Source organism: Neofelis nebulosa, chromosome 10 (genome assembly GCF_028018385.1).
Source record: "Neofelis nebulosa isolate mNeoNeb1 chromosome 10, mNeoNeb1.pri, whole genome shotgun sequence".
In the NCBI taxonomy this organism is placed as follows: Eukaryota; Metazoa; Chordata; class Mammalia; order Carnivora; family Felidae; genus Neofelis; species Neofelis nebulosa.
Window position 1 is genome coordinate 73,458,384 of NC_080791.1, and position 17,666 is coordinate 73,476,049.

General features: G+C 42.1%; 1 protein-coding gene and 1 non-coding gene across 2 annotated transcripts; one reads left to right on the top strand and one right to left on the bottom strand.

The window, feature by feature from the left end:
* The first annotated feature begins 1,500 nt into the window (after positions 1-1,500).
* Positions 1,501-16,832, top strand: NCR3LG1 (natural killer cell cytotoxicity receptor 3 ligand 1). Its single transcript, XM_058688382.1, has 5 exons — positions 1,501-1,724; positions 4,194-4,541; positions 11,194-11,508; positions 13,054-13,154; positions 15,437-16,832. The coding sequence occupies exons 1-5, from the start codon at positions 1,613-1,615 to the stop codon at positions 15,464-15,466; spliced, it is 906 nt and encodes a 301-aa protein (XP_058544365.1). The 5' UTR covers positions 1,501-1,612; the 3' UTR covers positions 15,467-16,832.
* On the bottom strand, positions 3,283-3,415 carry LOC131488952 (small nucleolar RNA SNORA72). The gene has a single exon (XR_009250330.1). It is a non-coding gene; the product is annotated as a small nucleolar RNA SNORA72 (small nucleolar RNA).
* Positions 16,833-17,666: the final 834 nt, after the last annotated feature.

Genomic DNA, 17,666 nt, shown 5'->3' on the forward strand with positions numbered 1-17,666 from the left:
ACGTCCTTTGGAAGAAGTTATTTAATGATGTCAGTAATATCAGAAGAGGCCTTCTCCCCAGCTTAAGACTCCCTGGAGGAGGTAGCAGTTGAGAAATAGTGTAATTTGGGATTTTAGAATTCCATAGCTGGACCTAACCTTGTAGATCTCTTACTTGTTAAAACTGTGGCCCAGAAACTGTGACCTTCACTTAGCTAGTTGGTATCAGCATGGGCACCCTGCTCACCTCCCAGTTCTGTGCTCTTTTCACTATGCATGCTGTTCTGCAGGTGAGTGAGAATGTAAATATCTACTTAGTTACTGACAGTACCACTAAGTCTTACATTCACACCCTGCCTGATCCTGTAATTCTTACAACAGCCCTGCAGGGAAGATTTTACTATCTCACTTTTAGGGAAGTGGAAACCGAGGTAACTTGCCCACTGTCTGTCACACAACCAGTGATGATGCAGCTGGCAGTTGAGTGCAGGTCGGCCTGTGATTTTCTATAGATTACATACATTACTTTTAGTGATGTGAGGAAAAAACTAGGTAGGATCAGTGAGACTACTGGAATGCAAGATGCTGGGCATCTTACTATAGCACTGCTACTTGTGTTCTGAACTTTGTAGTTAAAACTGATTTAAAAACTGGTATGGAGGTGGTAAAACTTAGTGATCACTGAATGAACAGGTTTTGCTGGACAAAGTCAGAAGCCACTTTTTGGTTAGTAAGGGGATGGGAAATTAAGGGCTGCCTTCAGATGTTGATACAAATTTGGCTTTCAGTTTAAGAAACTTAAGCTTTTTTTTTTTTTTTTTTTTTTTTTTTTAAAGTAATGTAAGTTTATTTTGTGGATGGTAAGGGCAGTCATCCTGTGGCAACCTACCCACACTCTGGCACTGCGTTAGTTAACTTCCACCACACGGAGGGGGCGCCCAGCTTCACTTTACAAAGTGAACCTGGGCTCCTGAGGTGGCTCAGTCCGTGAAGCCTGGGACTTCAGCTCAGGTCATGGTCTCATGGTCGGTGGGATCCAGTCCCCTGCAAGGGGCTCTGCACTGACAGCTCGGCGCCTGGAGCCTGCTTCAGATTCTGTGTCTCCCTATCTCTCTGACCTTCCCCTGCTTGTGTTTTTTCTCTTTCTCAAAAGTAAATAAACATAAAAAAAAAAAACCCAAAAAACAGACACAAAACAAAGTGAACCAGAGGCTGACCTGAAGCCCCCGCCGTAAAACACCTCCCCGTCCAAGGCGGTAATCTCTGCCGCCCAAGGCTGGGTTCCCCCGGCTCTCCTGCGCCATGGCGGGGCTGTAGTCGGGCACATGGCTCCTTACAAGTGTTCAACGTAAAGAGAGCAGCCAGCCAGACCCACTTCGCAGACAAGCGGAAGGGACTCATAGGCCTAGGAGGTGCGGGCTCGCCTTTACTTAAGCCCTTTCGCGGGCTTGCGGGCTCGCGGGCTCCCGGGCGGCGTGCGGCGGGCTGCAGTCCCGCCCACTCAGCGTCTCTGTTGCTGAGGGCGGGTTGAGTTACGTAGGGGAAGCTTCTGGAGACAGCTTAGTAGGCGGACCCAGGCTCCGGCCGGTCCTTTGAGCAAGTGGGCGCAGCCAAATTGCGTGTGGCAGTGGACATGGCTCACGGGTCGGAAGGCCGTGTGTCGCGGGGCTGCAAGCTGCCTCTCCTGCTCCTTCATGTGTCTCTGCCTCTACTTCTGCTCCTGTGGCATTCGCCGTCCAGCGCAAGTAGGCCCGCTGCGCCCGGAGAGAGGGGGTGGGGGGGGGGCGGCTGGGTGTGTGAGGTAGGCGGAGGTGGGGGGGGGGGTGGAGGCAGGGTGGGATGCGTAGGCAGGATGGGGTGCTGGCCGCGCGGCAGCCCCCTCACCGGTCCGCGACAGCAGGAGTCCCGTCCCGTCCGAGATCTGCAGCCGCTCCGGGCTCTAACGAGCTCCGGGAGCTCTCCTCTGAAATTCGAGTTTGTTTACTCATTCATTACTGTACTGTCGGCTGCTGTGTGCAGAGTCGGCCCTTCTAGAAACCTGGGGCGGGGGGCCTCCTTTGATTCCATGCTCTGAATACTCTGAATTTCAGAGCCGCTTGCATCATTTTGCTACTGCTGAGAAGGCAAAGGGGGAGGAAGTGAAAAAAAAACACTCTACTTGCTTATCCCACGTGTTGTCCGGGAGGCATCTTCACTTTACTGAAAAGTCTGCCAAGAGTGAGGGGAACGTTTTCACCTCGTGGTGATATTCAAACCTTCTCTTTTACTTTTTTTTTTTGGGGGGGGGGAGGGACACTGATGGATGTTTCTGTCTAATTATCGAACAGGACACCAGAAGGCTGAAAGGTATATGAAGAGATGTTTAAACTCATTACTAATCATAGAATAGAAGTTAACACAGTAAAATATCACTTGACGCTTACTAGACTGGCCAGAGTAGGCCAGGCTGTGCCAAGTGGTGGTGGGTGGATGGTTAGGGATGTGGGAATTTCGGAGACCATCTGAGTGTCCATCCTTGGGGCTGTACATGAGCCAAATGTGGATTTGCATATAGAGAACTTGTCAACAACTTCAACCAATGGACTAGCCGTACACATAGCAGTGAGAGGATCTTGAAACAGTGCCAGAAGCAGAAACAGTAACATGTAACTCCATAGCATTTTCATAAGTTTGAGAAACAAAACAAGGCAGTTTTAAAGAGAACAAAAATGTAAGCATTAAACATCTTAGAATGGGTGCCTGTTGTGGGAGGGAGATGGAAATAAAAAATAAATAATATTTCTATATACTTGCAATGAGCAATCCAAAAATAAAATTAAGAGAAAAGTTCTATTTATGAATCCATCAGAAAGAATAAAATACTTAGGAATAAGTTTAACACAAGGAGCACAAAACTTTTACTCTGAAAACTATGTTTTTTTAGTTTTATAATTCATTTAATGGCAACTGGTAATCATCAAATTATCAATTGTTATCTTTAAAAGTGATTACACTAGGGGCGCCTGGGTGGCTCAGTCGGTTGAGCGACCGACTTCAGCTCAGGTCACGATCTCACAGTTTGTGAGTTTGAGCCCCGCGTCAGGCTCTGGGCTGATGGCTCAGAGCCTGGAGCCTGCTTCCGATTCTGTGTCTCCCTCTCTCTCTGCCCCTCCCCCATTCATGCTCTGTCTCTCTCTGTCTCAAAAATAAATAAACATTAAAAAAAAATTTTTTTTAAATAAAATAAAAGTGATTACACTAGCTTTGCTATCATTTCTCAAGGATACCTAGACTTACAGATATTTCCCACATAAGATGCATCATATGAATCACCAGCATTGATAAAACCAGATCCAGGGAAAGAACTAAGTTTGGGGAGACATGCATGATCTTAATATAGGAAATGTTTAGCCTGTCTTGATTATTTACAAAATGATAACAGCAGGAATATTTGCTGTTGAAAATTTTTAAAGAAGATCTAAAGTGAAATGGAAAAATTATCCCATCCTAAGTTTTTTTAGGCCACCTAACAAATACCTTAGACTAAGTGGCTTAAACAACAGAGATTTATTTCTCTCAGTTCTGGAGGCTGGGAAGTCCACTCTCTAGGTGCTGACTGAATTCGGTCCTGGTGAGGGGCCTCTTCCTGACTTGTAGAGGAATACCTTCTTACTTTATCCCCTGGTGCTGAGAAAGAGATCTCTCTGCCTGTCTCTTATTAGGACACTAATCCCATTTACGAGGGCTTCACCTTTGTGACCTAATCACCTCCCAAAGGCCCCACCTCCAAGTACCATCACACTGGGGGTTAGGCTTCAACTGTGTGAAATTTGGAGGGACACAAACATTCATTCCATAGTACATCCCCAAAACACATTTATGGATTGGAAGACATTATTAAGATGGTAGTACTCCCCAAATTGCTACACATTCAGTGCAATTCATGTTAGAATCTCGGCTGAGTTCTTTGTAGAAATTGATAAACGGATTCTAAAATTCCTCTGAAATTGCAAGGGACATAGAATATTGAAAACAATCTTGAAAAAGAAGAACAAAGTTGAACACTCTTACGTGGGTTAATGCAGGGCCGTGAACTAAGAGCATCTGTACCTGAAACACCCCCTTCCCCTCACAAAAAAAGGGATTTGTTTCCATTTATGTGGTAGTGTTTGAGAGTATCAGGCCTATGTTTTTTTCCAACAGTCTCCCATAACTGAATTCTCTTATTGCCACAGGTTTCCTGCATGTCAAGATGGCAGGGACAACTCAGACTGTGCTCCTGAATGACAATGCCACTATTTTCTGCCAAGTCTATGGTGACCCCTCCCCAAACATAACCATTATGGGTGTCACCTGGTTTTGGAAGAATCCAGGGTCTGCAACAGAAGTTAAGCTATTTGAGTTTTTTGGAGGCCAACAAATGACAGGTCGACCTGGAGCCATGGTGCCTCTTAAGAGTTTGGAGAGTGGGAATGCCTCACTGCAGCTGCCAGGAATCCAGCTGAGGGAAGCAGGAGAGTACCGATGTGAGGTGGTGATCACCCCTCACAAAGCAGTGGGACAAGTCAAGCTGGAGGTTGTGGGTGAGTTCCCTGGGGGCAGGGCCCTGTGGTTTCCGTGGTACTGAGGCTTGGGGTGGAGTTGTGGCTGGGCCAGAATGAGCAGAGGTTTAGAGCATGCCTATGAGTCAGACAGATGGTTTTGAGTCCTGGGTTTCCATGGACAGCTGAACAGTGTTGGGCAAGTTATTACTCACATAGAACCTCTTTCTGAACAAATGTAATAGTACCTGCCTAGGAGGTTTATTGTGGGGAAGAGTCTATGAGAAATTCAGGTTATATACTTAGTATAATGTATGGCCCACTGTAAGTGCTCAGTGAAAGACAGCTATATAAGTTATGATATAATTTACTTAGTGTATGGATGGTGAGTGTTTACTGCAGAGGTGTCTCTGAAAGGTAGCCGGGAAAGGAGTGAGATGCTGGGTTCCACAGATCTGAATCCTGTTTGTTTGTTTTTTTTTTAACGTTTATTTATTTTTGAGACAGAGAGAGACAGAGCATGAACGGGGGAGGGTCAGAGAGAGGGAGACAGAATCCAAAACAGGCTCCAGGCTCTGAGCTGTCAACACAGAGCCTGACGTGGGGCTCGAAGTCACGGACCGCGAGATCATGACCTGAGCCGAAGTCGGCCGCTCAACCGACTGAACCACCCAGGCGCCCCTGAATCCTCTTGTAGCTTTGCTGCTTCCAAACTGGGTGATTGGGCCAGCCACTTAACATTTTTGGACCTGAATTTTCCCCTGCACAAAATGGGGTGATAAATCACACCTGTCTCATGATGTTCTGAGGATTACATAACATAATGCATGAACATGCCCAGCTGGGTGCTGGTGTGAGGTAGGTGCCCAGTGAAGACTTGCAGCAACAGCCACACTGTCCACCAAACACCTCTTTGAGCTCTCCTCTGTTATGATGGTCTGATCATATGTAGATGAGCTTTGGGGGGGTGTATTTGTTTGCTGGCGTTTGCTGTAACAAAATACCACTGACAGGTGGCTTAAATGACAGAAATTTATTTTCTCACAACCCTGGAGTCTAGCAGTCTGAAATGAAGGTATCCGTGGGGTTGTTTTTTTCTGAGGGCTTTTTGCTTGGCTTGTAGATGGCCATCTTCTCCCTGTGTCTTCAGTATTCTTCCCTCTGTGCATGTGTGTCCTACTCTTTCCTTCCTGCAAGTACATTGGTCATATTAGTCTAGGGCCCAACCTAATGATCTCATTGTAACTGAGTTACCTAAATAAAGACCCTATTTCCAAATATAGTCACAGTCCGAGGCACTGGGGTTAGGACTTCAGCATATGAATTTTGAGAGGCCACAATTCAGCCTGTAAAAGGGGGACAGCGTCTACGAGCCTTCCCAAAATTGTACTTAGGACTTTTAACATTTTGTACATATTAGTTTGGGGGATGAGAATGTTAAGTTAGGATTCATTTCCTCTGCAACTGACAGAAAGCTTAAAATAAAAGCATTTAAAAAAATTAATAGGTTTTATTTTTTAGAATAGCTTTAGATTGACAGAAAAATTGCAAAGATAGTACAGAGTTTTCATATCACTCCCATCTCTGCGCACCACTTTCCCTATTATTAACATCTTGGATTAGTATGGTATATTTGTTACAAATAATGAGCCAATATTGATAATTATTATTATTAATTAAAGTCCATAGTTTATTCAGAGTTCCTTAACTTTTAATCTGATGTCTTTTTTTCTGTTCCAGGATCCCATCCAAAATACCACAATACATTTAGTTGTTATGTGTCCTTAGGCTCCTCTTTACTGTCACAGTTTCTCAGTTTCACAGACTTTTCCTTGTTTTGGCAACCTTGATATTCTGAGGAGTAATGGTCAGGTATATCATAGGATGCTGCTCTATTGGCATTTCCCTGCTATTTTTCTCATAATTCACTGGAGTTATGGTTTTGGGGGAGGAAGATCACAGAGGTAAAGTGCGATTTTCATCCCATCCCATTTCTTTGAATGATTTATGACTCTTGGTGTTGACCTTAATCATCTAGCTTTAGTATTTGTCTGGTTTTTCCCCTATAAAGCTACTCTCCTCTCCTCTTTGTCATCTTATAGTCTTTGAAAGGAAGTCACTCTATGCAGCGCACATTTAAGCTGTGGTAAATTATGCTCCCCCTCCTTTAGAGTGGAGTAGTTACATAATTTATTTGGGATTCTTCTGCACAAGAGATTTGTCTCTTCTCCCTCACTTATTAATCTAAATTTATTGATGTCAGTTTGGACTCAGGATATTTATTTTGTACTTTAGGTTATAATTTCATACAACTTTATTTTATTGCTCAAATTGTTCCTGCTTTGGCCATTGGGAGCATTTTCAGTTGACTCTTGTGTCTCTTTGACATACTCTCATCATTGTGGGGTTTTGTTTTGATCTAAGCACTTCCTTACTTTCTGGCACTAGAAGATGCTCCAGGATCATCTTGTGTATTTCTTGTCCCATTCCTAGAATCAGCCAATTATTCAAGGAATTCTCTCTGGTTCTTTTGATTGGAAAATATGTTAGAAACCAAAATGCGGGCACTAGATGTGCTTGTCCCCACTGGGATATCATTGCTTCTGGGCCCTCTGAACTGACAGAGCAAATAAATATGTGTATGTATACTAATCTGTGTATATACAAAAATCTGTAAGAATTTCTATTTTTAACCATCTGTGTCTATATTCATTTTAATATAGTAGTTCTTAATGATGTCCCTAACTTTAATCTATTACCATATGAATCATTCTAGCCTCCTTTTGCATATTTGTGAAACCCACTCCAGCAGTAAGAAACCTGGCTCCCATCATCCTCTCGTCTATTTACTTAATTGTTTAATTCTAGTATATGTCTACAGCCATATCAGAATTGTTAACTTGTACCCCCATGAGAAACAACATTATCACCCAGGGTATAGTACTTGCAATTCATCTTGCCTTTGTTCTTGTAGACTCCATTTATTTCAGAAGTTCCATTGGTCAGCACCTTTCCTCTGTCCCTTGCAGTGAGGCTCTTTTGTACATTTGTAGTACACTTAGATTTGTTGTTACAGTGTACCTTCTCTCTTTTTGGGGATTCCTTGAACTCTTAAATGGTTTATTTAAAATTTGCATACCTTAAGGTTCACTCTGTGTGTTTCTAGTTCTGTGAGTTTGACATGTATGTTACAGTATCACAGAATAGTTTTCACTGCCTCTGCTTCACCTATTTGCCCCTCCCCCTGGGCCCCTTACACCACTAATCTTTTTACTGTCCCCATAGTTTTGCCTTTTCTACAATATTATATAATTGAATTGGAATCATCAGTATGAAGCCTTTTCAGATGGGCTTCCTTCACATAGCAATATACATTCAAGATTCCTCCATGTCTTTTTTTTTGTTGTTTGTTATTTTGGTGGCTTGATAGCTCATTTATTTTTATCACTGAAAAATATTCCATTGTATGGATGTGCCATAGTTTGTTTATCCATTCACCTATTGAAAAATATCTTGATTGTTTCCAGTTTTTGGCAATTAGGAATAAAGCTGCCATAAACATTCAGGTGCAGGTTTTTGTGTAGACATAATTTTTCATCTCAATTGGGTTAATACCCAAGAGTGTGATTGCTGGATCATATGTTAAGACTATGTTTAAACTTGTAAGAAACTGCCAGTTCTTCCAGAGTGACTATCATTTTGCATTTCTACCAGTCATGAATGAGAGTTCCTGTTGTTCTATATCCTCATCAACATTTGGTATCGTTAATTTTTTGTATTTTAGCTATTCTAGTAAGTATGTAGTGATATCTCACCTGTTGTTTTAATTTGTAATTCCCTAATGACATGTGATGTTGAGGATGTTTCTATTTGCTTTTTTGTCCTCTGCATATCTTCTTTTGAAAGATACTTGTTTAGATCTTTTGCCCATTTTTCAGTTGGGTCCTTTGTGTCCCAGTTGTTGAGTTTTAAGAATCCTCTGTTATGTTATTTATTTATTTTTTGAGTCATCTGTATATTTTAGATACAAATCCTTTATCAGATAATGTGTTTTGCAAATATTTTCTCCCAGCCTATGGCCTGTTTTTTCATTTTCTTAACTGTGTTTTGCAGAGCAGAAGTTCTAAATTTCAGTAAAGTCCAACTTACTGATTTTTTGCTTTCATGGATTATGCTTTTGGCATTGTATCTAAAAGCATATCACCAAACTCAAGACCGCCTAGAGTTTCTTTTATGTTATCTTTCTAGACATTTTATAGTTTTATGTTTAGGTCTATGATACATTTTGAGTTAATTTTTGTGAAAAGTATAAAATGCATGTCTAGATTCCATGTGCAGTCTTTGTGCATATGATGTCCACTTGTTCCAGCCTATTTGTTGAAGATTATCTTTTCTCCATTGAATTACTTCTGTTCCTTTGTCAAAGATCAGTTAAATACATTTGTGTGGGTCTTTTTCTGGGCTCTCTATTCTGTTCTGTTGGTCTATTTGTCTATTCTTTCACCAATACCATGTTCTATAGATTATTGTAGTTTTACAGTAAGTCTTTAAGTAAGATTGTGTTAGTCATCAAATTTTGTTGTTCCTTTTCAGTATTGTGTTAGCTATTCTGGACCTTTTGCCTATCCTTATAAACTTGAGAATCAGTTTGTCAGAATCCACAAAGTACTTTCTGGGCTTTTGATTACATTGAATCTATAGATCAAGGTGGGAAGAATTGACACCTTAACAATATTGATTCTTCTTTTCCATGAACACAGAATATCCTTTCATTTATTTAGATTTTTTATTTCATTCATCAGAATTTTCTAGTTTTCTTCATGTAGATTCTGTACGTATTTTGTTAGATTTAAACCTAAATATTTCTTTTAGGTTTAAAGAAATTTTAAGGGGGCAGACAGGGCACTAATTTAAATGGTATTGGGTTTTTAATTTGAAATTCCAATGGTTTATTGCTTGTGTATTAGAAAGCCATTGACTTCTTTTTTTTTTTTTTTTTAATTTATATCCAAATTGGTTAGCATATAGTGCAACAATGATTTCAGGAGTTGATTCCTTAATGCCCCTTACCCATTTAGCCCATCCCCTCTCCCACAACCCCTCCAGTAACCCTCTGTTTGTTCTCCATATTCAAGAGTCTCTTATGCTTTGTCCCCCTCCCTGTTTTTATATTATTTTTGTTTCCCTTCCCTTAGGTTCATTTGTTTTGTCTCTTAAAGTCCTCATATGAGTGAAGTCATATCATATTTGTCTTTCTCTGACTAATTTCACTTAGCATAGTACCCTCCAGTTCCATCCCCATAGTTGCAAATGGCAACTATGTGCAATATCCGTAACAAAAGATGCTCTCAAGAGAAAAGACTGCCAGAGCCTTCTCTGACCTGGGTACCTGGTGGTACAACCAATGAAAGTATGGTGGCCGCCATGAGACTGGCCCCCCGGCCAGGAGTTTCTTACTCTCATCCTTTAGAGATTTGTCAAGAGTTGCTACTTAAGTGCTTCTACTGGTTTATGGCTCTGGTATCTGCTTACGGTGCCATGATCTTGGCCGCGATTCTCTCAATCTGCCTGTCTAGTTTTCAGGGTGCTGGTTTGCCTTGTCACCTTGATTCTCTGATGGATCTAAGAAAACTTGTTGATGTGCAGTTTGTTCATCTTGTTACAACTTCCAGGGTCTTCACATGTTAGAAGGGAAACCAGAAGTCAACAATGACTTTTAAAAAAGATAGTTTAGGGGCGCCTGGGTGGCTCAGTCGGTTAGGCGGCCGACTTCGGCTCAGGTCATGATCTCGTGGTCCGTGGGTTTGAGCCCCGCGTCGGGCTCTGTGCTGACAGCTCAGAGCCTGGAGCCTGTTTCGGATTCTGTGTCTCCCTCTCTCTCTGACCCTCCCCCATTCATGCTCTGTCTCTCTCTGTCTCAAAAATAAATAAACGTTAAAAAAAATTAAAAAAAAAAAAAAAAGAAAGGTGGTTTATTGTCTTTCACACAACTGTAGCCAACCCAAGGCAGGTGAGGCAGTTTTGTGACCTTAGGGGACCCAGGATCCTTTTATCTTATCACTTTGCCATTCTCAACAGGTAGCTTCCACCTTGAGTTTGGAAGTGGTTTCTCTGTCTCTAGTCATCAGGTGGTATTCCAGCCATTCTGCAGGAAGGAGGAAGGGGGAGAGGAAGAGAAGGGCACAGTCCTTTTCTTTTCTTTTTTTTAAAAAAAATTTTTTTTGGCACAGTCCTTTTCTCTAAGATACCCTTGTTATTTAAGGATACTTCCAGAAAGTTGCTCTCATCACTTCTGATTACAACTAAATTACTAGACCCTAAGTTCATATGGCTACATGGAGGTTGAAAGATGTAGCTTTAATTTGGATATGTCATTGAAGATTGGAAATTGGCCATTAGCAGTCTCTACCACAGCAGTGTTTCAAGCCTTTCCTCAGATTTTTACAGGTGTCTATGTAGGATACAAAGTAGCTTAAGAAACTCTGCTCTGTAAAATTGCTGTGAGAGTAGGGAGCCATAGCATATCAGCTGACACTGAAACCAACATTCCCAGAATACTTAGCCTGAGCAGAATCCCATTCAGTATGCTCACCTTTCCTAAAGGCTTGCTGAATCTTAGGATTGTTATTGAGGCATTGGGTTGATAGTAATCTAGTCCCTACCTACCCTCAAAGTATGACTTCTCTCTTGGCAGCTTTCCCAGTCAGCAGCTTGTTTCCAGAGCAAGCCATAGTGAAAGAAAAGCAAGAAACACTTATTTTGTGTATGTCAAGTGGGTTCCACCTTGACAACATTACTATTACGTGGAAAAAATTATCCCAGAAGGATCCTCAGGAGGTTTTTGAAGGCATCATCACTAATCACACCATCGAGAATGGTATGTTTAATGTCACTAGCTTCTTGATGCTGAAGCCCTCTCTGGAAGACAATATGACCATCTACCAGTGTGTGATATATCACAAATCCTTGCCTACCCCTCAGAAGCTCAATTTCACCTTGACTGTGATAGGTAAGCAACCTCTTGAACATTTCTCTTACTCTTCACCTTGAGGTCAGGTAACATAAAACTTTGGTTCCCAGGCAGTCCCTAAGGGAAGATTGGGGGCCAGTAGGGAAGATAGAAAGCTTGGTATGGCATAGCTCAGCCCTAGAGTCAGCAGTCCAGACTAGGTCTCTTAAGCCAGGGCAGATAGTCTAGGAGGTGGAGAGTGGTGACAAAAGTTCTCAGATTAAAACAGGGCTCCTTGTTAGCCATGGCAGTTTAAGTGACCTGGGTGGTCTATATGGCTTGGGGTGTGAAGCTTGCTAGCTACAAGGAGAGTGGGCATAGGATCCTGTCCATGTCTTCTGAGGATAAGGGTCTATCAGGGGCCAGGGACCCAGCCCTGCCAGCAACTCTTCTGCTCAGGCCCCAGGTCCACTGCCAACTGTTGGCTGGTAGAGGCTGAATCAGTTCTGCCTTACGGATTGTGCCCAGGATGGGGAGGCCATAGTGGAGTGGTCCTGCAGGAGCCCAGCACTTTCCCCGGGCATATTGGATCCTTAGCTCAAGATCTACAACTCACTATAGAATCCTTCCTGCTGGTGGAATGAGGTCCATTGAGCACATATCTTGGCTTCCTTGGTCACAGCTCTGGTCCTGGGTGGGTATGACCCTTCTGATTAGATGCATCTGCCTGGAGCTGTGAGGGGTAAAGAAGGCAGGGTCTGACAAGGAGCCCTGTGGGATGTGGTCTGGGTGTGCCAGATGGGCACTGGGATGGTCCTGGAGGGAGAGAGGAATGGTTATTGGAAGTAAGGGCTAGGAATGTGTGTATGGGTAGTGTGTGAAGGGATGTGTACAGGGTGTGTGTGGGGCATGGGGAGTATGAAATTGAAACACACTTCGTGTGTATCGAATAAGGGGTTTGTCTGCATCATATGTATGTCTGAGTCCATTCAGGTTGCTATAACAATTTGCCACAGATTGGGTGGCTTAAAAACAACAGATCTTTATCTTTCACAGTTCCAGAGGCTGAAAGTTTGCAATGATTGTGCCACCATGGTTGGGTGAGGACTCTCTTCTGGGTTGCACACTTCTTATTGTATCCTCACATGGTGGAAAGGATGAGGGAGCTCTCTAGGGCCTCTGTCATAAGGGCACTAAATCCATTCACGAGGACTCTACCGGCATGACCTAATCACCTCCCCCAAACTCTGTCTCCTAATACTATCATGCTGTGCATCAGGATTTCAGTATATGAATTGGGAGGGGGGGCACACATATTCAGTCTATAGGAGTAAGGGTGTACTAGTTTGGAAGCTTTGAACATTGCATGGCATGTGTGTGTGGTATGTAGTGTTCAGTATTGCAGTGTTTTCTGGCAAGTGCTAAACACACTGTTTGATGGGTGGAGGTGTGTGTGATAGGATTGGAGGACGCCAAGACGGGTGGCAGAGGGTCACAGGGACAGGGAAAATGACATACAACCCCAGGTCCTAGCAGTGGTTGTGTGGTCTCTGGCTCCAGCCCTTAGGTTTCCTCTTAATGTTTTTTTCCTCTTTCCCTCTGCAGAATCTGAGAAGACAGCTTGGAGTTTGAAGAACATTTTTTTCTACATTGGAGCCCCCTTGTCACTTGCAGTGATTTTATTAATTATTTATCTTTTAAAAAAGGTAAGAGGCTCCAAAGCAAAGTTTAGCCCTATGTTTTGGAGTTGACTTTGGGAGTTCGGGGATTCTAGAATGCCAGTGGATGCCGTTGAGGAGTTCTTAGGATTGATATTGGTGTGTGTTTGTGGTATGTGGCTTTTCTGATGCTGCACTGATGAACTTTCTTTTCCGATCTCCATGTGGTGCTTTGTGACTCTGGGGAGATGCAGTGTAAAGCCCTCTGCCTCTTCGTAATGTACACATCTCATTGTGAATCAAACACTTTTGGTTCAGACCAGGTTTTTGAACCATGTATGGGCTGCACTGTTGTTCTCACACATAGAAACTGTGGCTCAGAGGTGAGAATTCCTTCTCCCAGGTGCTGATATTTTGTTAATAGCTCAATGAGATAACCTACCACCAGATTTCATTGGTTTAACTAGGAATTTCTTTATTTTTTTATTTCTATTTTATTTTAGAGAGAGGGCGCAAGTAAGGGAGAGGGGCAGAGGGAGAGAGGGAGAATCCCAAGCAGGTTCCATGCTCAGCACAGAGCCTGATGTGGGGTTTGATCCCATGACCCTGGTATCACAACCTGAGCCTAAACCAAGAGACAGATGCTCAACTGACTGAGCCACTCAGGCACCCCTAACCCGGAATTCCTAACTCTCCCTAAGTGTTTCTGAACTAAAACATGTTTTCAAACATGTTCTTCCCTGACTATGGCCCAAATATCAAATAAAACAACTCAAACTGTAGAGGCCCAAGAGACCAATGTAAATATGTTTTTTAAAATGGTTCCACAGAATAAAATTGCCTTTAGTTTTTTATGGGCCTGCCAAGGCAGAATCTGTGCAGTAGCTAATACGTCTCATTATAAGTGCCTTAGGAAAAATAGAATAATCAGTTAATTAAGAAAAAAGGCGGGGCGCCTGGGTGGCTCAGTCACTTAAGCGTCCGACTTCAGCCAGGTCACGATCTCGCGGTCCGTGAGTTCGAGCCCCGCGTCAGGCTCTGGGCTGATGGCTCAGAGCCTGGAGCCTGCTTCCGATTCTGTGTCTCCCTCTCTCTCTGCCCCTCCCCCGTTCATGCTCTGTCTCTGTCTCAAAAAAAATAAATAAACGTTAAAAAGAAAAGAAAAAAGGCTATTTGTTTATCTAAAATTTGCCAACCGATTCATGGGATTTATTCTTTGGGTGGGACCTAGGCCAATGAGACGACTAGATATAAAGTGGTTTTCAAATGTGTCTTGTGGTATTTGTGACTGTTCTCCTATTTCTTGCCTTCCTCTGACTTCTGATATCCAGGTGCTCTCATGATAACCTCACGTTTGATGATGATACTTTTTGAAAAAGAGACTCAAGCCTTTGTGACTAGCCTGGATTCTGCAATTTTGCTCCAATTTTGTTTGCAATTTTGGCTCCAAACCTTCACCCTTCCTCACATCCATGTCCTTTGCCATGTAATATTGCAGTGTCCTCCAATTATAGGCTGCTCCTTAACATTGGGCTCAACCTTATGACTTGCTTTTTTCAGTAGAATGAGACCAAAGTAAAAGAGTGCCATTTCTAAGCCTAGGCCTCAAGAGACTTGGTGCATTTCCATTTGCTTTCTTTGGTGCTTCTGATGTTAGTAAGAGGAGGAGGCATCCAAGTGGGCCTGTTGGGGGTGAGAGACACTGGAAGCAGAGCTTGCTGCAGGCTGAGCAACACTGGAAGTTAGGGCTAGTTGCTGTATTGGAGGCCACACTAAATCATCTAAATCAGATGATGGCCATGCAACACCCAGACAGGTGAGCAAATCTGGCTGAGATCATCAGTACTCAACAGAGCCAACTCTCAAATGAGTTTGAGATAAATACTTTTTTTTTTTTTTTCCAGAGCCACTGTGTTTTGGGTTGGCTTGTTACACAGCAAAAGCTAACTGATACAGCTCCTCATGAAGCTGAATTTTGACTAGAATGTATGGTTGCTATGGAGATGTGCTGCTGAGACCCTTTGCAGAGAGAGCCTGCTATGGAGTGTACTCAGCCAACATGCTCCAGCTGTGTCATCTCAGGGAGCTGCTGCAGTATTTGAGCTTATGCCATGCTCTCCCTGGGAAGCCCTAGAAAATAGCTGAGAAGGCCAGGAGGCTTTGTAGTTCCCTGTTGGGGTGGCTAACACTTTCTCAGAGTTGCACTGTAGTCTGAGGCTCTTGCTACCCAATCTTCTCCTTCCTCGAACCTTCACAGATATGAGACCTGCATCATGGTCTAAAGGTTTTACCCCCATACTCATGTGCCCTCTCCCCTTTATCTTTTGCAGGCACGACCCCAAACACGTCTCTTATCCTGAGTCTTGAAAGCTTCTTCTCAAAACACCCAAACCTATACAGCAGAGACTGAAGAATGAAAATGAGGTGCTGTCATTATGATGCATTCGTGTCTTATTCACATGGAGGAACCACTAGAACATTGGAAGTTCTTACACAGAAACATCAGAAACAAGGTTTCTCAGCGAATGCATAAGTAACTGAAATTACTTTTCCTAATGGCTTTAATGGTTTGCTCAAGAGCAGACTGTTCATTCTTCCTTCCTTAATAGCCTTCTGCCAATCAGCTCATCCAAGAAAAAGAAAGCAATGCTTTCCAAAGAAGACATACATACAGATAGCCAACAGATACATGAAAAGGTGCTCAACATCACTAATTATCAGGGAAGCCAAAACCACAATGAGATATCAGCTCATACCTGTCAGAATGACTATTATCAGAAAGACAAGAAACAACAAGTATTGGTGAGGATGTGGAGAAAAGGGAGCCCTAGTGCACTATTGGTGGGAATGAAAATTGGTCAGCCACAATGGAAAACAGAACAGAACAGTTCTATCTGAAAATAGAACTACCATATGACCCAGCAATTCGACTTCTGGGTATTTGAAGAAAATGAAAACACTAACTCTAAAAGATATATGCGCCCCTATGTTCACTGAAGTATTATTTACAGTAGCCAAGATATAGGAACAAGTGTCCATTAATAGATGAATGGATGAAGAAAATGTTATACCTGTGTCACACACACACACACACACATATATAAAGTGAAATATATATGTATATATAAATGGAATATATAGTATATATGTAAAAAATATATATAAAGTTCTATTAACATATAATGTAATTTATTCATTTTGGAATTTTATTCACCCTTACAAAAAGAGTGAAATCTTGTCATTTGCAACAATATTCATGAAACACCTTGAGGGTGTTATGCTAAGTGAAATAAGTCAGACAGAGAAAGACAAATACCATATTATCTCACATGTGCAATCTAAAAACCAAAACCCAAGCTCATCAATAACAGAACACAATGGTGGTTTTCAGGGTGGGGTGGGGTGGATGAAACGGGTGAAAGTGGTCAAAAGGTACAAACTTCTAGTTATAAAATAAGTCATGCGGCTGTAATGTACACCATGGTGCCTTTAGTTAATAATACTGTAATGCATATTTGGAAGTTACTAAGAGTAAATCTTAAAAATTTAGAAAAACTTTTAAGAAAAAATATTTTTGTAACTATGTATAGTGACAGGTGTTAATTAGACATATTGTGGTGATCGTTTTGCAACATATACAACTGTTGAATCATGTCATACACCTGAAACTCATATAATGCTGTATGTCAATTATACTCCAATAAAAAAAAAGTAACATTTAGTGTTTCTGGACTGTGGGCTGTATCCATTTCAAATTCTGCTTCTTAGTTCAATGAGATTGACCTGTACATGTTAATATAAGAATAAATCTATTGAACTGCACTTTTAATTTAATATCTCTAAATTTTTCTTTGAGAGGAGACAAGTGACTTGTCTAGGGTCTCATGGCTAGTAAAGGGTAGAGCTCGGGTTTTTAATCAATGTGTCCTACTACCAGCGAAGATCCAGGGTGGGGTTGGGCTGTGAAAGATGAGCTGGAACATTAGGTTTAGAGGAGAGGCTTAGTCTGTATGGTTCTTGTCTATTCTTTTTTTTTATATATGAAATTTATTGTCAAATTAGTTTCCATACAACACCCAGTGCTCATCCCAAAAGATGCCCTCTTCAGTGCCCATCACCTACCCCCACCCCCACCCACCCCCCATCAACCCTCAGTTTGTTCTCAGTTTTTAAGAGTCTCTTATGCTTTGGTTCTCTCTCCCACTCTAACCTTTTTTTTTTCTTTTTTTTTCCTTCCCCTCCCCCATGTTTCTGTTAAGTTTCTCAGGATCCACATAAGAGTGAAAACATAGTGTCTGTCTTTCTCTGTATGGCTTTTTTCACTTAGTATAACACTCTCGAGTTCCATCCACGTTGCTACAAAGGGCCTTATTTCATTCTTTCTCATTGCCACGTAGTACTCCATTGTGTATATAAACCACAATTTCTTTATCCATTCATCAGTTGATGGAAGTTTAGGCTTTTTCCACAATTTGGCTATTGTTGAGAGTGCTGCTATAAACATTGGGGGTAGTTCTTGTCTATTCTTAGGGGAGGACCTGTTGGTTAGTGTGCTTGACC